The sequence below is a fragment of the Podarcis melisellensis genome (genome assembly GCF_964234715.1).
Source record: "Podarcis melisellensis genome assembly, contig: HAP1_SCAFFOLD_190, whole genome shotgun sequence".
NCBI classification, from domain to species: Eukaryota; Metazoa; Chordata; class Lepidosauria; order Squamata; family Lacertidae; genus Podarcis; species Podarcis melisellensis.
This window is the reverse complement of record NW_028113016.1, coordinates 3,482-31,099: the sequence shown is the minus strand read 5'-3', so window position 1 is coordinate 31,099 and position 27,618 is coordinate 3,482. Positions and strand designations below refer to the sequence as shown.

Below are 27,618 nucleotides of genomic sequence, written 5' to 3'. Positions count from 1 at the left end.
CTCCGAGTATATTTCAGATGCATACATCCCAAAAGGAACCAACTTCTAAATGTGCCACCAAGAGTGTAGATTCGGAATAAGGAGGAGGGGCATCAGTGAAGAACCCCCCCCAAAAAAACACCCTTTCTATTGCACATAAGGAAAGTGGAATAATCTGGAGCCAGGGAAGCAGAGGACCAAGAGAGAAAGAGGAAGAGGGGGGAATATAGGCCTGTGACCTGAGAAGCAGGTCACAGGCCTATATTTTCTCAGTCCTTGAATCAGATCATTTATTAAAAAAAAAGTTTGTAATCAGTTATGTAATCACTACTAACAGTGCCTTTTTGCCTGTGTTAAGAAAAGCTGATACCTCTACCACAGGTATAGGCAACCTTTGGCCCTCCAGATGTTTTGGACTACAGTTCCCATCATCCCTGACCACTGGTCTTGTTAGCTAAGGATGATGGGAATTGTAGTCCAAAACATCTAGAGGGCCAAAGGTTGCCTATGCCTGCTCTACAAAAATATTCCTCCGCCATCACTCATTTCATAACACCTCCAAAAGTTCCCTGAGGGTCATCTAGTCCAACCCCCAGTATTGCAGCAATATTCAGATGTCCTTTACGGGGATTGAACCCCCAACCTTGGCATGATGAGCACCACGCTCTAACCAACAGAGCTATTGCAGCCTCAAATCAAAGCTTGATTTCGGTTCCAGCTGATGTCCCTCCTGAGGGTGTTCTTTCCTGCAGCAGGATCTTAATCCTGGCCACTTAATTCGGAGGAAACCTTGACTTCTGAGTCAAAGCGACAGATTACCCTGTGCCCTGCCCACTTCCGTCCATGCGCCCTTGTGCCTTCCCTCCATCGGACTGTCCAAGGCCCAACTCAGTATCCTGTTTTTTTGTGGAAACTCATAACCAGAAAGGGAAGTTTAAAAATTATTTGACATCTGTTAAAAAAACAGTACTCAGTCCATTGAGAATTCCTCATATGCTTATTTATTTATCGACAGACAGGAGGCGATGCGCGTCCCCAAAGTTTACACACAAACGCACACACGTAGCTACAGCCCATTTATTAATTTATTTATTTAGCATTATTAAATTTGGACCCTGCCCGTCCTCAAAGATCCCAGGGCGGCTCACAGCATGAAAATACATAATAGAAACAAAAACGAAGGGGAAAGCCAATAAAAAAAGCGCGCAAACCCGATTACACGTGGCCCAGCCAGACACGTGGGTCGCATTCACACGATGCATTCAGAAACACTTTACTTTTCTCCAACCAACCGTTCCCCCCCCCCACAAAAAAAATCCCCTCCTGGGAACTGTAGTTTGTCAAGGGCTCCGGGAACTGGAGCTCCGCTGGGGACAAACTACACTTCCCGGGATGCTTTGCGGCGGGGGAAGTGTTCATAGTCGACCCGGGTCTCCGAGGCGGCCGCTCTAGGACTACGTTCCAGTACTGTTTTTTAAGCCGCCATCTTGGCGGAGGGCGGAAGTGACGCGTCCAAAGGCGCTGGCGGCCCCTCTGCGCCTGTGCGGGAAGGAGCGAGACCGCGGGGGATCCTGGGTGACGCGGACGCGCTGCGGGCGGAAGTTCCTGGGGTTAGAGGTCGGGAGGAGGGGCTTTAGCGGGACGTGAGTCGGGGAGGGGGCAGGTGTTGGGGGTGGGGGCAGAAAAAGAGGGGCAGGTGGGTGGGGGCACCAAGGGGCGAGGAGAGGGCGCCATGGGTGCTGGGGGGGGCTGAATGGGGGAGGGGGCTTGGGTGGGGAGGGGGCTCCAGGGGTGCCTGGGGGGATCCATTGGAGGTGGGGGGCAAAGGGGAGCTGGGTGGGGAGGGACCCTGGGGGGTGGCTGCCCCCTTCCCCCATCTCCACACACCCAGAGGGGGTCAGGAAATGCCCCTGGGAGGGGGAAATGCAGAGAGTTGGGGCGGCCCCCGTGGTGACCCATAGGCAGAGGGCAGCTTCACCATGCAGACCCCCCCCCCCGGGTTCAGTCCTCCCACACGGGCTTTTGTTTTGAGGATAGAGACACCCACCCACTCCAGGAGCTGGTGGCGAGGGGCTGCTCCAAACTGGAGCCCTGAGGGGGACGTAAGCAGAGCCCTTTGACAGCTGGATCTGCCCTGTGTTTTCTCCTAGTTCCTGAGGGCTCTTGGCTTTTCTACCAGCAAAGCTGCACTGGCAGTTACTTGCTTTTTCTGCAGAGAGTGCCACCCGCACCCCTGCTCCTGAGCCGCCTGAGAGAAGGAGGCGATGGCTGAAGCCCTGCAGAAGAAGCTCCAGGGAGAACTGGAGAAATACCAGCAGCTGCAGAAAGGTAAATTCCACCACCACCTCTCCTTATACACACACACACACACACACACACACACACACACACACAGCTATTCATAAGAAAGTATCAGAGCGCCTTAGAATAGCTGTACATGAAAGTTCTAAAAGTTGAAATCAGACAGCAGAAAAGCTCTCATCAGGCCTTTGAAAGCTGGCTGAACTCCAGTGGCAGGGGGTTCCACAGGACGGGGCCAATAACCCAAAAGGCTCGGATTCTCCTTGTTGCCAAATGGGCCTCACCAACTTGGGGAATGAACAGCGACGCTCCTGCAGGTGACCTGAGCGGGAAATTAGGGTTCAGGCGGTCCCTGAAGCACCCTGGACCCAAGTTGCCCAGGGCTTTGTAAATTAATGCAAGGACCTAATAATAATAATAATTTATTTATACCCTGCCCATCTGGCTGAGTTTCCTCAGCCACTCTGGGCAGCTCCCAATCGAGTGTTAAAACAATACCGCATTAAATATTAAAAACTTCCCTAAACAGGGCTGCCTTCAGATGTCTTTTTAAGATAGGATAGCTGCTTATTTCCTTCATGTCTGATGGGAGGCCGTTCCACAGGGCGGCCGCCACAACCGAGAAGCCCCTCTGCCTGGTTCCCTGTAACCTCACTTCTCGCAATGACGGAACCGCCAGAAGGCCCTTGAAGCTGGCTCAGGAAGTGAGTCAGAAGAGGACCTCAGAATCTCATTTCCCTGCACCAGAACGTTATAGCAGCACCTCTCAGTTCTGGGCTTGCATTTAAAATGTGGGAGTCCCCCCCCCATTTCTTATATGTGCTGTCTAGACACCTGTCACGTCTTGTCCTCCCACTAAGAAGTAGCTGGGACCACTTAAAAGTTAAGTTCTTGGAGGTTTTGAAGCACAAGTTGGGCGGCCATCTCTCATGGATGCTTTAGTTGAGATTCCTGCATTGCAGGGGGTTGGACTAGATGACCCTCGGGGTCCCTTCCAATACTATGCTTTTGGGTTGGATTTCATTCATTCCTGTGGACTGCCGGTCTATGTTGTGTTGGTTCTAATATTTTTCCATCTGTGTTCTACACTTTTAACTGTGTGGATTTCCTTTTTTTGTTTGTTTTACTGGGGGGAACTCTTCCTCGTCCCCGCTAATATTAATAGTAGTAGTAGTAATAATAAGAAGAATAATAAGAAGAATTTTATAAGCTTCTACAAAGTACAGAAAAAAGGAAAAAAATAACCAAAAATTTAAAACACAAATGATATTCCATATTTCTTTTATTATGACTCCCTTCCCCCTCTTCTTGGGTTCCTTATATTTTATATTATTTCCTGCATTTCCCAGTGAAGCCAAATTGTTATTTACAATCTCTTCTAAATACATAAATGTATAAAATTTATACTGCACGTTATTTATATCAAACCTGCTAGCGTCTTTATTTTTTTAGAGTAATTTTGCAAATGCTCTATAAATGCTTTCCATTCTTCCTTACAAACTTGATCTTCTTGATGCTTCTTCTTATTCCGGTGACCTTTGCCCTTTCTTCATAGTCCATCAATTTCTGTGCCCGTTCTTCTTCCCCGCATCCAGATATCAGCAAGTGCATGACGGCCCGGCAGAAGCTGGAGGCTCAGCTGACCGAGAACAACGTGGTGAAGGAGGTGAGCCCCCCTCCCAGCCTTTGCAGAAGCCGCCCCTTGAGCCCCCTCCCTCCCTCCCTGCTGACCTTTCCTTCCTCTGCAGGAGCTGGACCTGTTGGATTCGTCCAACACCGTCTACAAGCTGATTGGGCCCGTCTTGGTGAAGCAGGACATGGACGAGGCCAAAGCCACGGTCGCGAAACGGCTGGACTACATCGCAGGGGAGATGTGAGTGCCACCTCCATCCCGCGGGGAGGCTCTGCTACTGCAGTTTTTCACACACACACATATATACACACACACACACATATATATATATATTACACACACACACAGTGTCATACCTTGGGTTGAAGTTGCTTCAGGTTGAGCTCTTTCTTGTTGCGATCCACGGTGACCCAGAAGTACTAATGTCTAAGTTACTTCTGGGTTTCGCCGCTCACGCATGCACAGATGCTCAAAATGACGTCACACACATGTGCAGAAGCGGCAAATTGCCACATGCACAGACGCGGCTTGCGTTTGCTTCAAGATGCGAACGGGGCTCCGGAACGGATCCCGTTCATATCCGGAGGTACCACTTTATGTATACATAATTTTATTGGGATTATTCTAGTAAAGGGAAGGAGAAAAAAGGGGAAGAAAATAGGGGAAATTGTGTGCGCTTGAAAACGTGGGCGGCATTAAGATAAATTCAACAGTGTAAATAAGTTTTGATGGATGCGCTAATGGAAAACTGAATTGCTTAGTTTATGTAAAATGTGCAGGGATGTGTGTTATGTAAAATGAACTATGGAAAGAGAAGAAGGGAAATCATTGATATTCTAAGGTTTAAATGAATATTCTAAATTGTTAAACAGAAAAATTACACATACGGTGTGTATATATGTGTGTGTGTGTGTGTGTATATATGTATATACACACACACACACATATATATGAATGAAAATACAGTGGACTCTCGGGTTGCGAATGTGATCTGTGCGGGATGCATGTTCACAACCCGCAGCGGCGCATCTGCACATGCACGGGTTGCAACTCGGCGCTTCTGCCCGAAAACTGCAACTAATGCAGAATGCGGCCGCTAGACTGGTGACTGGGAGCAGCCGCTGAGACCATATAACAGCAGTGCTGAAAGACCTACATTGGCTCCCAGTACATTTCTGAGCACAATTCAAAGTGCTGACCTTGTAAGCCCTAAACAGCCTCTGTCCTGTATACCTGAAGGAGTGCCTCCACCCCTATCGTTCTGCCCGGACCTTGAAGTCCAGCTCCGAGGGCCTTCTGGCGGTTCCCTCCCTGCGAGAAGCCAAGTTACAGGGAAACAGGCAGAGGGCCTTCTCGGTGGTGGCACCCGCTCTGTGGAATGCCCTCCCATCAAAGAGATGAACAACTACCTGACATTTAGAAGACATCTGAAGGCAGCCCTGTTCAGGGAAGTTTTTAATGTGTGACATTTTAATGTATTTTTAATCTTTGTTGGAAGCCAGAGTGGCTGGGGAAACCCAGCCTGATGAGCAGGGTACAAATAATAAATTATTATAACCAATTAAAAACTAAAAATAAGATAAAAGGACAGCTGGCTAGCCACTTCAGGGAGGAGGAGGAGGAGGAGGAGACGAGCTGCAAGGTCTGTGTTCCAGCTCTGCTGTCAGAGGGGTCACTTCTCTGAACACGTGTTGCTGGGGATCCATGAACTGTAGTGTTGGGAGGGCTCCCCGGGTGTCATCTATCCGGAGCCCCTTGCAGTGCGGGGCTCGCGGTGTTCTCGGCCTCCCCGGGGCTTGTGAAGCCACCAGCGCTAACACCGCCTCCACTGTGTCCTGTCGTTTCAGCAAGCGCTACGAGGGCCAGATGCAGGATTACGAGAAGAAGTCGGACCAGCAGCGGGAGACGCTGGCGCGGCTGCAGCAGGAGTTCCAGAAGGCCCAGGCCAAGGGGGCCGTCAAGGCCTGAGGGGAGTTGGGGGGCTGTTCCTGGACTGTGGGGGGAGGGATGGGGACACCGTTGCGAGGCCTGCTCCGCTGGGCAGAAATAAAAGCTAGGGTCAAGTCTCCCAAATCTCTCTCTCTCAGCTGATGCCTTCCTCTTTCACACTCGGACCTCGCCATGCGCAAAGGGGAGGGGGAGGCCCCTGAAAAGGAGACCACCCCTCTCAACATGAAGCCAACACACAAAATCTGTCCCTGTGGCCTGGTACCCCTTGGGCGTCTTGACCCCATCGCTGCCTCGCGAGGAGCTCTCTAGGGTCAGGCTGCGGCAGCTTCGAAGGGTGGCTGGTCTGGGATCCTGGAATGGTAGAGTTGGAATGGGGGACCCCCAGGGCCATCCAGTCCAGCCCCCTGCCAAGGCGGGAGCAGACCACGTTCTTCGGAGGGGACCCTCCTTCGGCCGACAGCCACTTCCACAAGGGCTGCAGAAAAGCTGAGAAGGATGGGGTTTCTGGCAACTCCTGCTACACTGGGAGAGCTTTCTAGGAAGCAGGGACATCTGGTTCGCTCTCTAGGGAACGGATGGAAATGCAGAGTTCGGTGGGACCTCGGGGGGTCATCCATTCCAACCCCCTGCTAAGGCAGGAATCTCAGCTAAAGCATCCCTGGTGGATGACCACCCAACCTCTGCTTAAAAACCTCCAAGGAAGGAGAGCCCACTGTGGAACAGCTCTTCCTGTCAAAAATCCTCTTTTCTCGTAACCTGAAGCCCTGTGTTCGAGTCCTCCCCTCCAAAGCAGGAGAAAACCAGCCTGCTCCCTCTTCCATGTGACAGCCCTCGAGATATCTGAAGACGGCTATCATATCTCACATCTCCAGGCCTGGAGAGGTCTTGCCCCTCCTCGGGTCTCTAGGGCCAGGCTGCAGCTGCCTGCCGGCTTCTCTGGGGCTGGCAAAGAGCCCTGTGTTGCCCCCTACCTCAGGCTCACCTCCCCCCCCCCCCAGGGACAGGTGCCTGGGAATGTTTCCAGCTTTGCTGCTGTAGCCAAGAAGAGGCGAGAGCCACCTAGAAGCTAGCAGAGGAGATCCTTGGGACACGTCCAAAAGGCCAAGAGGCAGCTAAGGACTCTTGCTTGTAAACAGAACATCTGAGCACTTTGTGAAGATGGCCCAAATATTGCCATTTTGTTTAGTCCTCAGAGGTACTCCCATGTCAGTCTGGGTCCCCACGCACAAAGCTTTCCATACCACAAAGCTGGTTTTTATAATAATATTTTATAGAAAGTTTCAGTGTCCCTGATGCAGCCGAGTACAAATGTTTTTAACATTCAAAACATGGTTTTTCCTCCAGAGAAGGGGGGGGGTGGAGTTATAGGCAGCAGGTAGAAAGTGCTGGTTGCCCGTGGGCAGCTGTGAGACGGTGGCAAGGGGCAGGCGGCAGCCCAACTGGTGCAGCTCGGCCCACAGAGGTGTTAAAAGGCTCCTGTGAAGAAGGCGTTTCTTGGGCTGAAACTTAAATAGTATAAAAATATATTGGGGACTCTGCAGAGTTTCAGACAATACATGAAAGACGAGAGCCAATTTGCAAGCTGTTTAGGATCGTATATAAAATGTTAGCTGCGCGGTGAGAAGGAGCCTGCAGGAGTGCAAAAAGTGGGGAAACTCCCAACCTTCCTCAACCTGCAATCTCCTCTGGGGTTTTAAACTACAACTCCCCATCGGGTGCTGGTGGGAACTGTAGTCCAAAAGTCCTGGAATCTCAGAACTGTGACATTGGGAGGGGACACCCAGGGTCATCTAGTCCAACCCCCTGCAATTCAGGAACCAGAGCTCAATGATACCTGACAGAAGCCTGCCCAACCTTCAATGAACCATAGAATTCAAGTGTTGGAAGGGACCCCCAAGGGCCATCTAGCCTAACCCCACGGCAGACAGCCACCCAACCTTGGCTTAAAAACCTCCGAGGAAGGAGAAGGCGGTTCAGAAACACATTTACGCAGAACCTCTTTTCTTGTAACTTGAAGCCATTGGTTGGGGCTGATGGGAAATTCAGTGCAAAACCCCTGGAGGAGATCCCAACCTGAGGGCGGCTGGAGCGGAATTTGCAAAGTGGCTGTCTGTGTAAAACGGCCGCGAAAAGTCACCGTCTTCCCACCAGCATCAGGATTCACAGGTGACATTTCCCCCTCGCTTTAGGAAGGACAGATTTGGCCGTGGGTCAGGCCGAACCCTTCCCCACAGCCTCACAACATAGCACTGTCTTTTAAAAAAAAATTAGTGTTAATTTGCACTCGGCGCAGTGCCAAGTGCATCTTAGAGTCACACACACCCTCCCTGAGATATGGGGCAGCTGAGCTTAGCAGAGGGGGCAGTTTGCATCTGGGATCTGTGAGGAACAGCCTCCGACAGGCACAGAATTGCTCCACTTTCCCACCGGTCCAAAAAGAGGGAGCCGTCATCAGGGCAATCCGCCAAGCCCTCCCTCCCCGCAGCAGGAAGCAAAGCGCCTCAGGGCCACTTGGCAACCCTCCCATTGACAGTCAAGGCACTTGGGGCAGGCGGGGGGGTGGGGGGAGTCCAGAGCGAGAGGAGAAGGCGCCCACGGCAAAGAAACAGGAAGCCGGTGGCGACGGCAAGAGGAAGTGCACAACGCAGATGGAAACTCTTCCAAGCGCGACACAACACCCGTGTCTTCGACAACGCAGCCTTTCTCCCTGAGCTAGAGGGGAGGGATTTCACTAGAATCGCAGAATTCGAAGGCACCTGAGGATCATCCAGTCCAACGCCAGCGGTCCAAGGTGGGACTGCAAACCTTATCGGCCCCATGCTCTACCCGACAGCTGTGAACGGCATGATGAAGGAAAGGAAAGGTGCTGACACTGGAAATCGGACAACAGACTCAGGACAACGGAAGATCAGGAGGGGCCCGCAAGGATCATCTAGTCCAGCCCCCTGAGAGGGCGGAATCATAGCTAAAGGATCCCAGGTGGCCATTGAAGCTGTGCTTAAAAAATGGAGGAGACTCTGCCAGCTCCGGTTCCACCATCAAGCAGGAAGTTCTTCCTAACGTTTAGCCGGAATCTCCTTTCTTGTCGTTTGCATCCATCGGATCAGGTCCTGCCCTCTGGTTTCCCTTTCCCCGGGTCCAAGCAGTTAAGGACATTGAGTTCCTCAAAGACTCTGGAAAACCAGGGTTCTCCACCAGCCAGGACGGGCCACAGCTCTGCCAACATTTTGTCACTTTTGACACCGCGTTGCAACCCTATGCTGTCCCCAGTCTCAAGGGCAGTGTGGGCCGCCAGCCCTGAGCCAATGGAAACCGAGGCACCGCTCTATCCTCTTGCCGCCCAACTCAAAAGAGGGCCCTGGCTATCTTCCGCCCGGTGGCCTTGATCTTCGGGAAGGTGGCGCTGATCTCCACCCCCTTGGGCGGCGTCGGCTTGGGCTTTGGTGGGGGTGGCGGAGGGGGCGGCTTCTCCCGCGGGCGCTTGGGTCGCAGCATGAAGTCCAGGCAGGTGCTGCTCATCGCGTAGAAGACGTTTGCCGTGGTCGGGAAGGCCAGCTCTGCAGGGGTGGTAGGAAGAGAGAGGGCGAGGAGGGGTCAAGGTGGAAGAATGAGAGGAACTGCTCATTTTTGGAGTTCCCTTGTGGAAAAGGAATGGCGCGCCCAAAGCCAGAACCAGGGACTCCTGAGGGCGCAGCTCATCTCCCATCATAAAAAACACACACCTCTATTAGCATTGCTTTCCCAAACCTCTGTTGCTCTGCAGCTTTGCAGAACCCGAGCTGCCGTTTTCTTAAAAACCCAAATACAAAGCCGCAAGATTTTTGCCACTTTGTCAACATCAGGAAAATCTGCTGACGGACAAGGGGAGGATAATAAAGACTTTGAAGTCCATTGGGCAGCCTTGAAGCAGGGGAAATGTTTAAAAGACATCATCCTCTGTGCTGCCTTGTTGGAAAAATATTTTTTAAGGAAACATTTACAGTGGTACCTTGGGTTACAGACACTTCAAGTTACAGACGCTTCAGGTTACAGACTCCACTAACCCAGAAATAGTACCGGGTTAAGAACTTTGCTTCAGGATGAGAACAGAAATAGTGTGGCAGCAGCAGGAGGCCCCATTGGCTAAAGTGGTACCTCAGGTTAAGAACAGTTTCAGGTTAAGAATGGACCTCTGGAACGAATTATGTTCTTAATCCGAGGTATCACTGTATAAGCTGGCAGGGAAGCACCGGAAAGCTAATTGTAACCTAAAAGCAATTTGACGCACTGCAAAATCCCGCAGGCAGTAGTTAAAACCAGTGGCGTAAATGCTTGCAACAGATTTGGAAGGGACCCCCCAGAGCTCATCTAGTCCAACCCCCTTTGCAATGCAGGATTCACATCCCCTCAGATTTCCCCCTCCCCACTATAAAGCACAGAGATGGGCCTCACCTCGGCCTTCCGGCAGGAGCTGCACCAGTTCGTAGTTGGGGGCCAGGACCCGATCCTGGTTGTGCTTCTCCAGTGCCTTCGCGATCACAACCGGCGCCTTGTCTTGGCTCGTGACCTGCAGAGGGCAGGCAGCAATAGCACAGGGAGAGAGAGAGAGAGAGAGAGAGAGAGAGAGAGAGAGAGAGAGAGAGAGAGAGAGAGAGAGAGAGAAGAAACAGGATTTTCAGCCTTTGCCAATTGGGTGCCCCTCAGGATTTTTTGGACCAGGGCTGATTGTGAGTTTATTTCATAAAATTTACAGGTCACTGGATTGTAACAAAACAAACAAGCCTCAAAGCCGTTTTGAAAAACAATGAAACTATTGGCAGAAACGGTGTGTAAATAACTATGTAAAACCTTAAAAATGAAACGAAAACCTTTGTGGCAAACTGACAACAGATTTAAAACACACCAACGTTCTACGTTATCTGGGTAGGCCTGTCCAAAATAAAAAACGCTTTAGGAGGCGCTGTTAAGATCACAACAAAGGTTGGGTGCCCATCTGTCGGGGGCGCTTGAGCTGAGATTCTTGCATTGCAGGGGGCTGGACTAGATGATTTTTGGGGGTCCTTTCTGATTCTATGGTATCTGCTTGCTGTCACTCAGCAGGGAGTTCCACAGTCAGGAGCTGCCATGCCGGAAAATCCATTTTATTACAGAGGCAGAACGGGTGTTACGTTGCCCCTGAGAATGGGCCAGTTCAGCCAATCACAGAATCATATTGAGTTAATTGGAAGGGGCCCCCAGGGGTCATCCAGCCCAGCCCTTGCAGTCTAAGCAGCTGAGTGGCTGCACGTGGGGTAAGGCCACGACACAGATAACCTGGTCCCACGTCATAGCGCGAAAGAGCTGGCAGGCACCTGGCTGGGGAACCGTAGAGCTGCAGCCCGGGAAGGGCAGCCTTTCTCAACCTGTGGGTCCCCAGATATTGTTGGACTACAACTCCCATCATCCCTGGCCTTGCTAGCTAGGAGTGATGGGAGTTGTAGTTCAACAACATCTGGGACCCACAGGTTGAGAAAGGCTGCCCTAGGGCCATCTAGGCCAGGTACCCCCAAACTCAGCCCTCCAGATGTGCTGGGACTACAACTCCCATCATCCCTAGCTAACAGGACCAGTGGTCAGGGATGATGGGAATAGTAGTCCCTCTGTATTTATCACTCCTGTTATACAGAATCTCCAAATGGGTCCAAATTTCAATGTCTAAAACTCCTGGTAGAGGGCAAGGACATGGAGATTACGCTAAGGGTGGCCAAATTCTGTGCGACTGCCATAAAACTTAGGGAACAAACTGTACAACCAAAATGATTCAGGTTTTAAATGATAATTTTAGGTTATATTTTAGTGATCAATATTATAAACACACACACACACACACACACCACACACCACACACACACTGCTGCTATACAGTGGTACCTCGGGTTACAGACGCTTCAGGTTACAGACTCTGCTAACCCAGAAATAGTGCCTCGAGAGTTAAGAACTTTGCTTCAGGATGAGAACATAAATCGTGCTCCGGCAGCACAGCGGCAGCCAGAAGCCCCATTAGCTAAAGTGGTGCTTCAGGTTAAGAACAGTTTCAGGCTAAGAATGGACCTCTGGAACAAATTAAGTACTTAACCCAAGGTATCACTGTATCTGAATTTTCTGTGTTGTACCCAATTGCAATTCAATGTATCCCTGTTGTGTTTTATGATTTTCCTGATACTGTAAGTGACCTGGAACTGGTCTGTGACCATAATAACAAAATTCATTCCATTGTAGTCCCTAAACATCTGGAGGGCCACGTTTGGGGGTGCCTGGTCTAGACCAACCTCCTGCCACGCACGGGGGACAGCTAAGGGCTGTTTCTGCGCCCCCCTCCCCGGCCAGGGCCCCTCTTCCCCTGGGGTCCTGCCCCCTTCGCTCACCAAGATGCTCTTGTAGAGGGTGCCATTGTGCAGAGCCATGCTGACGCGGATGATGCGGCAGTCCGAGGGGAGTCCGCTGTCCGGGGCGGGGGCCGTGGGGTAGGCCGACCCACAGGATGCTGAGCGCCGGTGGCCACGGACGAAGGTACCCCCCACGGCAGGGGGTGGGGCCAAGCCCTCCGGGGAGGAGGGAGAGGCGTTCTCCGGGGCCGTGTCCAGCGAGGAGACGGAGGGCCACTTCATATGCTGGGGAGGCAGCGGGAGGCAAGGGTTAGCGAGGGATGCGTCCTGCTCGGTGCTGTCTACACGGGCCGGCAGCAGCAGGGGACTTCGGAGAAATCTGCCCCCACTGTTCTAATATTCACAATGATGCCCCCCTTTTGGCACAGTTGCTTCTTACGGGTCCTCAGTAGGTACCTCATTTATTTGTTAAATTTCCACAGATCCCAGGGCTGTTAACAACATGGGAAAAAATGCAACATAAAAGCACCAACAGGCAGCCGCTGAAAGAGTAAAGTGGTCTCATTCCAAACCCAGGTACTTGTGAAGGTGGATTATGGATAAAATGGAAACAAATAAAAGCGTCATAGGAAAGACAATTGTGAAAAAGCAATTGAACAAAAATAGGTAGATAAGATACATTAGGGTTGCCATATTTCCAAAAGTGAACATCCGGACAGAGCTGCTGATTTTCTGGAGCTTTTTTCTGCAGATTTTTTCGCAGTTTTCATCCCTTTTGCCATACTTCCGGGTTTCCCCCGACATTTTGCTGGTTTCAGGAAAATCCCCCCCACCCCCGACGCCATTTTCCAGACCCAAATCCCAGAAGTGTCTGGGAAACCCTGGAGGTATGGCAGCCCTAAGATAGAAACCAGATGAGAGATTAAAGGTACAGAAAATCACAGTAAAAGCAGCATAGCACCAGACCTTTCCTTAAAAAGTGATACTAAGCAGGACCCTTGTTCTGCTTACGAAGTGAAAATTCCCGCAGAGCTCCCAAATCGCAGCTGGGAAAGGACATCGTCCCGGCCCCCCAACTCACCTGGGTCTGGTGCGGTTGCCCATGGGGGGTGGGGGAACCAGGTGGAGGCAGCAGGAGGTCTGGTGGGGCTTGTGGGTAGCTGGGCTTGTCCCAGCAGACAAGGGTGCTCATCCCAATCGAGGTGGCCAGGCTGGAGGAGAAAGGAGAAACGTCTGGTGGTTGGGAAAGGACCAGGAGAAGACGTTTCAGCAGGTGAAACCCAGCTCTACAGCGCTAGGGTTTTAAGATTCCAGCTGGACAGCTGCGATTTGGACTCTCCTTCATGGGAGCAGAGGTTGGGTGGCCATTTGAGCACCAGCGGTGCTTGAGCTGAGATTTCCGCATTGCAGCGGGTTGGGCTAGATGTCCCTCAGGGGTCCCCCTTCCAGCTCTACAATTCTATTATTTGAAAAGAAAGCTTCGAAATTAGAGGGCAGGGGGAGAGAAGAGGTGGGGCTGGACTTCCTCTTTCGCTGGAGGTTTCTCAAGCAGAGGACGGGTGGCCAGCCGTCATGCATTCTTTTTTGGCAAGGGGTTGGGCTAGATGTCCCTCGGGGGTCCCTCCCATCTCTCCCAGGCCCTTCCGCCTCTCACTCTGCGCAGTGGGTGATCACCAGGGTGGGCTTCACGGGGCGGCCAGGGGTCGCTCCTTCCGCAGGCGGCTCGATGGTGCAAGAGAGTTGGTAGCTGGCAGAGAGAAAGTGGGAGAATGTCTGCTTTAAATATTTTAATAATAATAATAATAATAATAATAATAATAATAATAATAATAAATTCCCAGAAGAGAAAACAGCAGCTGTGTTTCAGTCTGTTGCAGCAAAAACTACAGGACAGGGATGCCCCCTGCCCCCCCCATAAACCCCCTAAATCTGTTCCAAACCTCCGGACCAGACTGGGAAGGGGAGGGGCCAGGAAAACCTTCCTTGGAGATTTTGAAGCTGTCGGTCAAGGATTCTATAGCTGAGTTTCCTGCATTGCAAGGGGGCTGGATGGCCCTGCGGAAATCTTGGCACTGACAGGACACTTTGGTTGACCACTGCCCAGGGTCTTGCGGCATCTTGAAAGCTTGACCCCTTTTTTCTGGAATCAAGATGCCATGGACAGTTGTGGAAAATTCGTCAGGAGTTTCTGAAGGACAGGGTCATAAAATCATAGAATCTTCCGAGTCAGAAGGGACCCAGGGGTCATCCAGTCCAACCCCTGCCTTGCAGGAATCTCGGCTCTAGCCTCCACGACAGAGGCAAGGAAGGAGAGCTCACCACCTGTCGGGGGAGACCGCTCCACTGTCTGCAGTTATCTCCCGTCTGGACTACTGAAGGTGACCAAACTGCAACTAATCCAGAATGCGGCAGCTAGACTGGTGACTGGGAGCGGCCACCGAGACCACATAACACCGGTCTTGAAAGACCTACATTGGCTCCCAGTACGTTTCCGAGCACAATTCAAAGTGTTGGTGCTGACCTTTCAAGCCCTAAGCTTGGCTCAGTAGACCTGAAGGAGCGTCGTTCTGCCCAGACACTGGCCCATCGTTCTGCCCCATCATTCTGCCCAGACACTGAGCTCCAGCGCCGAGGGCCTTCTGGCCGTTCCCTCGCTGTGAGAAGCCAAGTTACAGGGAACCAGGCAGAGGGCCTTCTCGGTGGTGGCACCTGCCCTGTGGAACGCCCTCCCACCAGATGTCAAAGAGAAGAACAACCACCAGACTTTTAGAAGACGTCTGAAGGCAGCCCTGTTTAGGGAAGCTTTTAATGTTTAACAGACCACTGTATTTTAATACTTTGTTGGAAGCCGCCCAGAGTGGCTGGGGAAACCCAGCCAGATGGGTGGGGTATAAATAATAAATTATTACACTGCAATGTGAACCGCTCTGAAGTTTACAAATAAAGAGCAGTATACAAACTTTGATGGGCTTTTGAGGGGTCAGTCTGTGTGATATCTGGGGGGTCCCCTCCACAAATTCCAGCTAAACATTTGCAGAAACAGAGGGGCTCAGGGCATGTCAGGGGGGTGGGCCGCGTGACCTCCGGGAACCCCCTTCCAACCGATTTAGGATTCTAGGGCCAAAGAGCAGACTGGGTTTCGGGTGGGATCCTGAGACCCACCTCTGGCCCTCGCTGAGTCGGGGCAAGCGCTGGAGCCATCGCTGGAGGTGCTGGTCAGGGCTCAGGGCGTAGTTGCGGCAGTTGGCTTGCAGGAGTCGCAGCTGGGTGAGGATCTCGAATTCCTATTTTTTGAGGGGGACACACAAAGAAAAATGGGCATTAATAATAGAAGGCGCACCCCCCATTTTTAAAGGGGTGCCCATTGCATGCTCCTCCCCTCTCCCAATGCGGCACGTACCTTGCGGTGCTTCTCGAAGTTGATGTACCCGTTCTGCAAAGAGAAAGAGTCACAGAATTGTAGATTTAGTCGGAGGGGAAGAGAGACGTAATTATTCCTGAAATGAGCGCAAATGCATCCCACCAGACAGCTCCAGCCCCACCAGGGCCAGCAAAAGTCGCCTGCCTCCTGCTTTTCACAGAACTCCTAAATTGCGCTTGTTTCTGGAGTGCAGCCTGAGATCTCTTCATTTGCCCCAATAAATTGGCTCATTCATTCATGCCTGCTGCGATTCCCACCCCAAAGTTCTCTCCCAGGGAAGGGACTCCCTGGTTGCCTCTCTGCGGGAGTTGCCGTTCCGTCATCCTCCTGCCAACCCACCTCTGCATTTGGAAGCAGCTGGGTCACTTCGCCGTAGAATCACAGAAGGGACCTTCCAAGGTCATCCAGCCCACCCTACAAGGCAGCAATCTCCACCAAAGCCTCCCCGACAACTGGACACCCAACGTCTGCTGAGAAACCTCCAAGGAAGGAGAGCCCACCGCCTTCCGAGAGAGTTGAGATTCCTGCATTGCAGCGGGTTTGGACTGGATGACCCCCGGGGTCCCTTCAAAACCCAAAATTCTGTAGTTCTTCCAAGTCTGCTCCCCTGCCGAACGGCCTGCCCGGGGTTGGCGTCTCCCCGCCTCTGCCACCTGGTCCTCACCTGCAGCCTGTTCCGTGTCGCTGCGTCCAGCATCACCAAGTCCTTGAGGAAAGTGCCCAGGTAGGGGACCACACCCTGTGAGGAAGAGATCGAGAGAGGAAGGAGGTCAGAGACAGGGAGACCTGCATTCCTGGCCCCTCGGCCCTAGCCCGCCTCCCCTCCTCTTGAAGTCTGGGTACCACGGGGCGATGCTCCAAAGATCTCCGCTGCTGCCTGCGCTGGATCGGGTCCGCCCCAGCCCCTCGAGGGTAGCCATCCTGTGGGGAGCAGGAGAAAATTCAGAACTGCATTATTTTAGGATAAATTGCATGGCGAAATGTGCAAATCGGTCCAAATTGCATTCAAAAACGTGTTCAGTAGTAGGGTCTCAGGAGACTCCCTCGAAAGGCGAACGTCTCTCCCCCATTGGAGGTTTTCAAGCAGAGGCCTAGGACCCACGTACCTACGGGACTGCCTCTCCCGGTATGCCCCACAGAGGACCTTAAGGTCCATAAATAGCAACACCCTAGAGGTCCTGGGCCCTAAGGAAGTCAGATTAGCCTCAACCAGAGCCAGGGCCTTTTCAACACTGGCTCCGGCCTGGTGGAACGCTCTGCCTCATGAGACCAGGGCCCTGCAGGATCTGATTTCTTCCTGCATGGCCTGTAAGACAGAGTTGTTCCGCCTGGCCTTTGGCTGGGAACCAACTTGATCCCCTTCCCCTTTTCCCTTTTTCCTTTCTCCTTCTGTGATGGAACTCCTATTCGGGGACTTCCCTGGCTTTTTTCTGGCCCACGGTCTTGGCTGCGGAGGGCAGGGTATAAATAATTTTTATTATGATTCTTATTATTATAGAGGCTGGATGGCCGTCTGCCAGGGACTCTTTCGCTGCAATTCCTACAAAGCCTTGAGTCTCAGGCCATGTCCCGGATTTCGGAGACATGCAGAGGAACACTTGACACACCCCATCCGGTTTTGCTTCGGCACCTGAACTTCAATGTTTGTTTTCACGGGCTGTTTTCTTTCCTGTGTTCCGTTTCCGCTCGTGAGCTGCCTCGGAAGAGTTTGTTGCCCGGAAAGTGAGGACTGTAAGCACCGATGGTGCAAAAACAAACAAGCCGAGTGAGAAGGTTGGCTCAGAGATGCAAGGGATTTCCTCAGGATAGGATATGCAATAGATTAGGAACTGCAGTTCGCAAAAAGTCAAAGCCCTGAACATTTTTATGCCAGGGGAAAGCCAGTGTGTGGGGGTTTAAAAGTCCACCAGACATCGAGAGCCAGGGTAGTGCAGTGGCTAGAGTGGCAGAATGCGACCTGGGAGAGAGTCATAGAATTTTAGAGCTGGAAGGGACCTAGGGTCATCTAGTCCAACCCCCTGCAATGCAGGAATCTCAGCTAAAGCATCCATGACAGATGGTCACCCAAGCTCTGCGTTAAAATCTCCAAGGAAGGAGAGTCCACCACCTCTCGTGGGAGACTGTTCCACTGTCAATCAGCTCTTACTGTCGTATATTGGAATCTCCTTTCTTGTAACCTGAAGCCATGGGTTCGAGTCCTACCCTCCGGAGCAGGGGAAAACAAGCCTGCTGCCTCCTCCGTGGGGCAGCCCTTAAGATATTTGAAGTTTCCCCTCGTCTCCTCTTTCCCAGGCTAAACATACTCAGCTCCTTCAACCACTCCTCATAAGGCTTAGTTCCCAGGCCCTTGATCCTCTTGGCCTCCCTCCTCTGCACACCTTCCAGCTTGTCAACGTCCTTCTTGAATTGTGGTGCCAGAAGTGGACGCAGTATTCCAGGTGTGCTCTGACCAAAGCAGAATAGCGTGGGACTATCACTTCCCTTGATCTGGATACTAGACTTGATGCAACCTAGAATCGCATTAGCTTTTTTTGCTGCTGCATCACCCTGTGGACTCAGGTTCAGCTTGTGGTCCATCAAGACCCCTGGATCCTTCTCACGTGTACTGCTAGTCAGCCAGGTGTCCCCCATCCTCTATTTGTGCATCTGCTTCTTCCTGCCTAAGTGCAGAGCCTGACGTTTGTCCCTGTTAAAATTCATTTTGTTAGCCTGGGCCCAGTACTCCAATCTGTTATGGTCATTTTGGATCCCGATTCTGCGGAGAACATGGAATAAATACCTGGAAGAGGAGCCTCCGGCTCTGGCTGTAGTTGTCCTCCTCTGAGCAGACGGCGCTCAGCTCCTCATAGCAGCGGAGGGAGTCCCTGGAGGGGTGGGGGGAGAGAAGCTGAGTAGGGCAGTCTCAAAAGGGAACCCCGTCCCTCAACCGCACCCCAGCACTAAAATACGACAGAGACAACAGGTCAGCCAGGCCACCTTTAATGGGCTGCGCCCAGAAATGGAAACAAGAGGAGATGCCGACGGAAGAAGAATGGCAAACAAATTAATGAACGGCGCAGAACTGGATAAAACGACAGGAAGGATTCAAAACTTGCGGGACCAGAGATTTACAGAAGATTGGAAGAAATACACGAATTATTTGAAGAGCAACCATATTACCAACAAATTATGCTAGTAGGACTACAAGAAGCTGTGTAAGGAGAAATCTGTGAAGCGTTGCAAATTAGAGAAAGAACAGTGATATTTGTTATGAATTAAATGTAATGGAAGTGGGAAATGTGCATTTAGAGATTAGATTGGACGATTTTCAGACGAGATTGATGAAAAATTGTATAAGATGTCAAAATATGTTTAAATATGTTTTTAAAAATTGTATAAGATGTCAAAAGATATTTAAATATGCTGAAAATTAATAAAAAATTATATAAAAAGAAGAAATTTAATGGGCTGCACCCTGCCTAAGAGGGATCAGGCTTGTGTGTTTGTAGGGACCTCCCTAGACACCTCTGCTGCATTGGTGAGCTGTGATTCTGGGGTTGGACTAGATGACCCAGAGGTGTCTCACCCAACCCTACAATTCCAGAGGGTGCCTGGCAGGGAAGAGATGCGCTTTGGGAAGAGGACCCAAGGACCTGGGCAAGAAGAGGGGAATGCCAGGGTAGATGGCAGCCTAGTTTTTGTTGCTCAGGGTCTTAGAGACGGGTGTGTGTTTTTCTTCGAGGGGAAGGAGCTCTGAAGCAGAGGATCGGGGCCCACCTGGATGTCTCCTCCCAGGTCCTCTTGAGGCGATGCAAAGGGGTGGACTTCAATGCAGAGACGACGGCATAGAGAGAGGAGAAGTTGCGGAGGAGAAAACACTCCTGGGAGGGGAAAGAGAAAATAAGGAAAGGGTCTGTCAACCGCCTTCCTGGAAGGTTTTTATGCAAAGGCCACGTGTTTAAATCTAAACAACAACGACAAATGCAGCTTACAAACATTCCAAACAAATAGATAAGGCAGCAGTTGGCAAACACTGCTCCATGGACCCAGAAACGTTGCTGTTGTTTGTTTATTGTTGTTATTATTCCTGCCTTCCCATTCCAACTCCACGACTGCATTCTGGATTGCTCAGTCGGTAGAGCACAAGACTCTCAATCTCAGGGTCATGGGTTCGAGTGCCGCGTTGGGCAAAAGATTCCAGCATTGCAGAGTGTAGGGGGTGCAAATATCCAGAGTTGGGGGGTCAGGTGGGATTGCTATGAGGAATTATGAAAAATGAAGCAAGCCATTGTGTCCGCGATGCGTTGACTGGGTTTGATTCATTGACAACAGTTTCTGATCGAATCCCCCAGGCCTCTCCACCTCTGCCATTTGCCTTCTCTACGCCTGACAGGCACGTATAAGCATTCTGAAACACAGGCCAGTTGCTTCCTCAGGAATCCTCAGTACATAAAGATAGTAGGTTAATCTGATGTAGTTTAATCTTTAGATAGATCTTAAGGACCAGGAAGAGAGTTCACAAGGAGATGGCAAATACTGCTATCCCAACTCCTGTTTATGACCTCTGGGGTTTTGCTGAATGCATTCCTCTAGTCCGGTTTATTTACTCTCAGATATGTATGCATGCTCAAAGTAGTCTTTGTAGTTAAAAGAATTTCTTCTGATCTGTCCCACGTGGCGGTTATGAAATGCTCAGAGGAAATCTGATTGGTTCTTACGAACACTGTGTAAAAAGTTCTTTTGTGAATAAAACGACCTGGGCCGAGGAGTGGACAGAGGAGAATTATTATTATTGGCACCTCCTCCCAGAGTCTTGCTGGTCAAGCCTCGTGTGTATTTTATTAATCAGAGTGCAATCCTTCCTTGCTTTGGGAATGCTACAGCAGAGGGTTGGGCTGGATGACCCTCGGGTGGCCCCTTCCAACCCTAACCATTCAATGGCTCTATGAATTCCATCATTCTGTTATGATTTCAGCCTACCCACAAAGCTTAATCCAGCATGAAGCGGGAAAGGGACAGAAGGAACCGCAACGCCCTCCTTGCGAGGAGGACTCACCTCTGCCACGCGGATCCACTTTTCCAGCAGCCGCGCCCTCTGCGCCGCCCGCAGCTCCGTGTCGCCCAGGCAGGAGGAGACGACGGCGTTGGCCACGCGGTTGAACTGGGCCACGGTGGCGCGGACGGAGGGGCAGGCCCCCTCGTGGCCCCTCTTGTCCCGCTGCGACCACAGCTGGCCCTGGCACTCGTGGGGCACCAGGCGCAGGAAGAGCTCCTGCGGAGAGAGAAGAAACTGAAGGGGGGGAGGAAGAGAGGAGAGCCCCCCCCAAAAGCCCCCAATCCCTGGCAGGCTGGCTTAAAAGGAACCCGAAACCTGTGCCCCTCAAACACAGGCTAGGTGAATGGCGAGGGATTCTCTGACCAGGAAGAACAGCTTTTGTTCTATTATTATTATTAATAATAATAATTTTTTACCAACCACCCAAACACAAATAATGAAACCCCCCAGGCGGCTGATACATTGGGTATACAATATTCAATAATATACATTTTCAATAATATACATATTCAAATCAACCATATGTACACTTCTAAATGCCTTAACGCTCCTCCCTCCACAAGGTTTATTTAACATTTAACATTTCAATTGCCCCAATAATTCAATATCTTCTCAGACCAATCCTCCTCTTTCTCACTGACCAAGAACAGCTTTCGTTGACAGAAGGCAAAACCTCCCAAGTCTCCAGGCCTCATGCCCGAAGAGGTGGAGGGTGGGCCATGACAGAGGGCAGAACAAGGGTTGTGGAGCTCATCCAGACCCCCTGCAGGATCCCCCCCCCAGGCCCTCTCCCCTGCCCCCCCATCACACTCACAGCATCCTGCGCGGTGAGATGAGCAGCCACGTCTTCCGCCTGGAGCCCCAGGATGTAGTGGGGGTCTGGGGGCCCTTCGTCCGTGATGCCCTCGTCCTCCCGGGGGTCCTCCTGGCCTTTGGGAGCTCCCTCTTGGCCGGCTGCCAGGAGGGTCTTCTCAGGGTCTGATCCGCTACCCAGCGCCCAGCGCAGCCAGGCTCCCAGCTGCTCCTTCAGGCCAGCGTCTAGCCCCACAAAGTCCTCCGGGTACCCGTCCAGCCAGGAGCACAGCAGAGACCCCAGGGCCCTGTGGGGAGGGGAAAGGGGGGAGTCTGTGACTGCTGGGATCCCAGGAAGCCCCACCCACCCCAGCACAGCAGCCAATCAGAGAGGCCCATTATGGGAAACGGGCAAGTGGGATTCGAACCCCCAAGAGTTCATAGAATCGTTGGAAGGGGCCTGCTGGTCATCTAGTCTAACCCCGTTTCTCTCCAGGTGCATCAGCCTCTTCTTCGCCTTCCCTCTGAATGAAAAAGCCCCAAAGAGATGGCTCAGTCCGTAGCTTTTCCCCCAAGGGGGAAAGATTCCTGAATTGCACTTGACTACATTGCAGAGAGGCGCAGGTCAATTCTGTATCCAGGGCAGCTGTCTCCCAGCTCCATCTGATACGCAGGATGAGACCCTACCTGCCCGCCGACTGTCTTGCCAGAGTGGTGCATGCCCTGGTTCTCTCCCGCTTGGACTACTGCCATGCGCTCTCTGTGGGGCTCCCTTTGAAGGTGACCCGGAAACTACAACTAATCCAGAACGCGGCAGCCAGACTGGTGACTGGGAGCGGCCGCCAGGACCATATAACACTGGTCTTGAAAGACCTACACTGGCTCCCAGTACGTTTCCAGGCACAATTCAAAGTGTTGGTGCTGACCTTTAAAGCCCTAAATGGCCCAGTAGACCTGAAGGAGCATCTCCACCCCTGACACCTGGGTCCAGCTCCAAGGGCCTTCTGGCGGTCCCCTCCCTGCAAGAAGTGAGGTTGCAGGGAACCAGGCAGAGGGCCTTCTCAGTGGTGGCGCCTCTCCTGTGGAACGCCCTCCCATCAGTCCTACCAGACTTTTAGAAGACATCTGAAGGCAGCCCTGTTTAGGGAAGTTTTGACATTTTATTCTGTTTTTAACGCTCTTTTGAAAGCCGCCCAGAGTGGCTGGGGAAACCCAGCCAGATGGGCGGGGTATAAATAATAAATTATTATTATTATTATTATTATTATTATTATTATTATTATTATTATTTGACTGGATGACTACCTGGGGTCCCTCCAAACACTCCCATTCTATGGCTCTATGACCTTTCTGGTTGCCCTGTTCTGAACCCGTCTCAGAGACACCCTACCCCAGAGAGCAGGTGCAGCCTCCCAGATCAGGGAGTCTCTGGTGACTCACTCGTGCGAGGGAGCCAAGCCCACGTGCCCTGGCCTTGCCCCCGCCCCCCATCCCAGTCCACGTGCCTCACCGCCAATCCCTCCCGGGAGCCCACGGCAAGACCAGACGCAGCCGGCAAGCGCCTCGTCTCTCCGGAGGGCGTTTCAGAGAGGGTGTCGTCTCCCGCACCCGCCTCCCACTCAAGGCTCAAAGGAGCAGCCCTGCTTGACCCTCTCCTGACCTAATGTCCTGTCTCCAAAAGGGGAGAGCCCAGGAGGACAGTCTCCCAGGACAGCAGAAAATATCTATATTCTGCAAGCCGGGAGGAGAGGAGGGAATGACTGACTATTTTTGTGTTCGTTTGGCTTTCTTTTGCTTCAACTACTTATTTGTGTTTTAATCTTGTATTTTTATCTAGTGAATTGCCCTGAAAGCATTTGATGGATGATATAGAAATCCTAATCCTAATAATGGAATAGATGTAAATCCTTCCTCAGTGGTGAACTGATGCCTGGTTTTTTTTAATTTATTAAAAATATGTATACGTATACCGACCTATCATTAAAAAAAAAGAGGTTTACAAGATATCAAGGTAACTTTTTAACATGGTCTTGTGCAAAGAAGGCTTTATGGTTTTAAACGTCTTTGTTTATCTTTTTTATATGACACAAAGCTGGACAAATATTTTCACCAAGGCTTTCTCTGAGATTTCTGCCTGGCGGGGGCTGGACTAGATGACCACAGGGGGACCCCTTCCAACTCTACCCTTCTCTGTTTCTGCGTACGGGATTGCACTAACGTGAGGCCGTTCAGAAGCAAGGCTGGAGACGGAGCTCAAAACCGGAACCCAAAAGCTCGCGACGACCACTGTGCCTCTGAGCATGTGCCGAGTTCAGGGACCTCTGAGGTTCCTGCACGGCAAGGGGTTGGGCTAGATGACCGCCAGGGGTCCTTCCAGTGCTCCGATTCAAGGACCTTACCCAGTTCATAATCATAACACCAACACAGGCAGCCATCCTTCTGGTAGAGAGAGGAGAGAGTCCAGAAGCATCTTAGGAATTAGCTCGGAAAATGGGATTTAGGCTGCGGAGGGGGATATTTCTTTTGGGGAGGGGGCTGTTATTAAGTGCTCAGGGGAGCAGGGAAAAGGAAGCAGGCACCCACTCACCGCTGAAGGTCTGCTGTTTCCGGGGTAGCGTCTGAACTGGAACCCACAACCGCCTGCAGCCTGCGAGGGGGGGAGGTGAGAATACCAAGGGACTCAATAAATTAAGTAATCCTTCTACTCTCTAGCCCAGCCAGCGACCCGCCACCTCTCCACAGCCTCAGGCGGCTGCCCAGCAGGCAGAAACCCAACCGGTGACGTTCTGTTCTTACCATGAAAACTCAGCAATGTTAACGATGCTGCACCTGCTGGGTTTCCGCCTGCGGACCAAACAAACAGCACTCCCCCCCCCAGACCATCTCCCCTCCATTGCAAACCTCTCAAGCAGGAGCCCCAGGACCAGGCCGGTCGGGGCGAACGCCCGGTAGGTGGCCAGGAAGGCCGGCACGTAGCAGGTGTCCCCAAGCGAAGGGGCTTCCAGAAGGTGCCTGACCAGGCGAGGAAGCGATCCAGCCTTCAGCACCCGAGAGCGGCCGGCCGGAGACCCCGACACCCCCAGCGCCGAGGCATCAGCAGCCCCCGGGGGACCTGAGGCGCTTGGCGGGTCCTCGCCCTGTGGGGGAGGGGGAAATAGAAAGGGGTGGGCTCCAATGACAAGGAAGGAGGCTTGGTTTGTAAGCTGTAAGTTGTGGATTTCTTAGCAGCACGGCCGGCGGGTTGAGCTGGATGACCTCTGGGGGGTCCCTCCCGATTTTTCAATTTTATGTAAACAGAGGCAGCCTCCTCCTCCTAATCTGGCCTGTGGCAGGTCATTTCCTTGCTTGGCTTGTGCATCACCAGGGCCTCTAACTGTTGCACATCAGGCAGAGATTCAACAGGTGACGTTTCGCCAAATGCCACAAAAAAGCAGCAATGGGAGTGATACGCCTTTTAATGACGCTTCTCTTCCCTTGGCAATATATACCCCCCAGGCATGGGCACGACTTACCCCAGAGAACAGGCTGGCTTTGTTGGCGCCCCCTGGCAGCCGAGAGCTGACGGTGTAGATGGCGCCTTCCTCCTTCTCCTCCCACAAGGTCACTGGGGGCTGCGGTGGGGGGAGAAAAATGACATTTTAGCCCGTTTGCAATTCCTCCCCACCCCCCAAGTTGCCACCTTCATTTATGTCTATTTATTTGTGGGTCTGTGGCATTTCCGTCCCTCAAGCCTCCCCCTCAACAACCCTGAGAGGGAGGCCAGGCTGGGAGAAGGCAACCGGCCAGGATTTGAACCCAGGTCCTCAAGCCACGGCACCACCTTGGCTTCACCCCCCCCCCATAAAACCCTCTGAGCCTTACCTTCACAGGCAGGCAGTACCAACGGGTGCGGGTGAGGATCCCCCCCTCTGCGGAGCCCCCTCCCGGCTCCAGGCAGCCCCCCAGGCGGAGGAAGACCTTCATGGGGGTGGCAGATCACCCCCCCCTTTGCACCCCTCCTGCCCCCAGCTGGAGAAAGGGGGGGTCCTCTTAGCTGCAGAAGGAGGGCTGGGATGGGATGGGGGGGCCCAGGCTTACTCCCGGCCCCCCACCCAGGCCTCATGTGTGTTTCTCTCCTGCCTCCCTTTCGGTGTCGGTTCCTCTCCTTCCGCTTGGCAGGATTGGGCCCGGCCCCTTCCCCGCCCTGCACAGGACTTCCCCAAAAACAGGCCAAACCAGATTCCACTTCTCTCTCTCAGCCAACCCCCCCAACAACAACAACAGGGCCTTTGCCTGGAAGCCCCGCGATACACATGCACACCTAGGCAGCAGGCAGGCAGGCAGGCAGGCCGGAGTCCAACAGGTGCAGCTGCCAGCTGGGAAGGCGTGCCCACAACACCGGATCAAAGGTGCTCGCCTCCAGAGACGGAGCTTTGTCACCCGGGCAACGCAGCCACACAGTGGGTCAACAGAGAGCAGCAGGCAGACACGCAAACACACACACACACACGCACCTGTCCCAGCCTGCACACCGAGAATGCAAAGAGACGCACTGCGCCAACCCTGCAGTGCAGGCCGGAGGGGGGGGGGCAGCGCGATCACAACCCCCAAGCGGACCAGCCCCACACAATGAGGTGGGCGGGCGGGACACCTGTCTGCAAAGGGGGATCACCTCTGGAAGCAGCCGGTGGGGGTTGGACTAGATGACCCTGGGCAATGCTGGGATTCGCCAGAGGTTTTTAAACAGGGCTTTGTAAGGGATCGTGGTTCCTGCATGGCTAGGGCTGGGCTGGATGACCCCGGGGGGCCCTTCTATGGCTCGTGGGCACGGGCGAGGGAACTCTTGAACCCAGCACCTGCCAAGCAAACCCGCAGAGAGTAACTCCTGCATGCGTCCCCCCGCCCTCAACAAACCCCTCCCTGCTGCTACTGACCTGCTCAGGAGTTGGGGGTCCTCCGCGCTCCGACTCGGGGGTCCTGCTCCGGAAAGCGCTGAGGGTCACACCGGCGTCGCCTCCCCCGTCCAGCAGGTGGCGAAGAGAGCGGGGGAACATCCGGACCCCCTCCCCTCACGCCCGAGGGCAGCTGGGGGGGGGGAGAGAAGCAGGGGAGGGGGTGTTTTTCCCCATGGTTTTTTTTTGGGGGGTGTCTCCCACCCTATTGCCCGTTTTCACCCCAAACCCTAACTGCAAACGCGCCTCCTCTTAAGGGCGCTTGCGACGAGGGTCCCACGGGCAAGAATCCCACCCCTAAACTTTGTTTTTAAAACACCCTCAGCCCCCAAAGCGCTTGCAAGAAACTCTTGCCTCCTTCCTTCCGAAAACTTGCACGGGGTTGGAATGGATGACCCCTGGGGTCCCCTCCCACCAACTCCACTCCAGCTCCTACTGATGATGCCTCGCCCCCCCTCCCATGGGGGCCAGCCCTCTCCCTGCTGGGTCTCACCTGGGTGCTGGAGGGCAGGACCCCATGGGGTGCTGCTGGGCTGCAGGGCAGGGACCCAGGAGTGCCCCGTTGCTTTGCCAGGCGCCGGCCAAGGGAGGGGGCAGGATGGAAAGTCCGGAAGCGGAGCCAGCTGGGAGCGGAGCCAGGGACAAAGTGAAGGAAGGGGAAACCGGAGCCGGACTCCCTGGGAGCGGAGCCAGGGGACTGGGGAAAGCCCGGGACTGGATTCCGCCTCGGGAAGGGAGCGGGAGAGGCTGGCAGAGCCGGAGCGCCGAGTAGAGGAAGCCCTGAGCAGCCCCAAACCACGGAACTGGAGTTTGCCCAGGAATGGCTAGGGGAGAGCTGGAAGCAGAAGGAAAACCTGGAACCGGCCTTCACGGACTGAGCGTGGCAGGTGCAGAGCCCAGAGGGGAAGTCGATGCAAACGAGGTCAGCTTCAGCGAAAGCCTGGGGTGGAGCGCTAGGAGGATCGGGCTGGTGTGAATTATGCCAAACTGCAGAACTGGATTCGGAGTGTGGAGCCCCAGTATTGAGAGAGGGGTGGGTCCTCTGACTTTAGGAGAGGGCGGGTGGAAAACATGGAACCGGCTCGTGCAGGGAAGCTGGAGAGGTGGGCAAATTGCTGGAACAGCTGAGACTGCCGCCTGTGTGTGTGACTCCACAAGTGGTGTGGACACATCCCTTGAACTGAAGATGTGGAATTCAGAAATACAACGCTGTATTTCAACGCTGTTGAGAG

General features: G+C 52.8%; 2 protein-coding genes across 4 annotated transcripts; one reads left to right on the top strand and one right to left on the bottom strand.

Annotated features, from left to right (window-relative positions):
* The first annotated feature begins 1,605 nt into the window (after positions 1 to 1,605).
* On the top strand, positions 1,606 to 5,979 carry LOC309362417 (prefoldin subunit 6-like). 2 transcript variants are annotated; one of them, XM_081931763.1, is made up of 5 exons: positions 1,606 to 1,622; positions 2,130 to 2,307; positions 3,876 to 3,946; positions 4,029 to 4,153; positions 5,761 to 5,979. In XM_081931763.1, exons 2-5 carry the CDS (start codon positions 2,244 to 2,246, stop codon positions 5,879 to 5,881), a joined length of 381 nt encoding a protein of 126 aa, XP_081787889.1. In that variant the 5' UTR covers positions 1,606 to 1,622; positions 2,130 to 2,243; the 3' UTR covers positions 5,882 to 5,979. The 2 variants fall into 2 exon arrangements, with proteins under 2 accessions (XP_081787889.1, XP_081787888.1); XM_081931762.1 differs by lacking the exon at positions 1,606 to 1,622 and having other exon boundaries at positions 2,017 to 2,307.
* Positions 5,980 to 7,112: 1,133 nt separating this feature from the next.
* LOC309362416 (ral guanine nucleotide dissociation stimulator-like 2) lies at positions 7,113 to 27,132 on the bottom strand. 2 transcript variants are annotated; one of them, XM_081931760.1, is made up of 18 exons: positions 26,880 to 27,132; positions 26,369 to 26,519; positions 24,968 to 25,066; positions 24,357 to 24,592; positions 24,043 to 24,102; positions 21,478 to 21,763; positions 20,664 to 20,879; positions 19,385 to 19,488; positions 18,408 to 18,492; positions 16,472 to 16,549; positions 16,293 to 16,367; positions 15,608 to 15,640; positions 15,370 to 15,491; positions 13,862 to 13,954; positions 13,289 to 13,418; positions 12,247 to 12,492; positions 10,295 to 10,409; positions 7,113 to 9,420 (listed from the first exon to the last, which is right to left on the bottom strand). In XM_081931760.1, exons 2-18 carry the CDS (start codon positions 26,486 to 26,488, stop codon positions 9,209 to 9,211), a joined length of 2,310 nt encoding a protein of 769 aa, XP_081787886.1. In that variant the 5' UTR covers positions 26,489 to 26,519; positions 26,880 to 27,132; the 3' UTR covers positions 7,113 to 9,208. The 2 variants fall into 2 exon arrangements, with proteins under 2 accessions (XP_081787886.1, XP_081787887.1); XM_081931761.1 differs by lacking the exons at positions 26,369 to 26,519; positions 26,880 to 27,132 and adding an exon at positions 25,317 to 25,489.
* Positions 27,133 to 27,618: the final 486 nt, after the last annotated feature.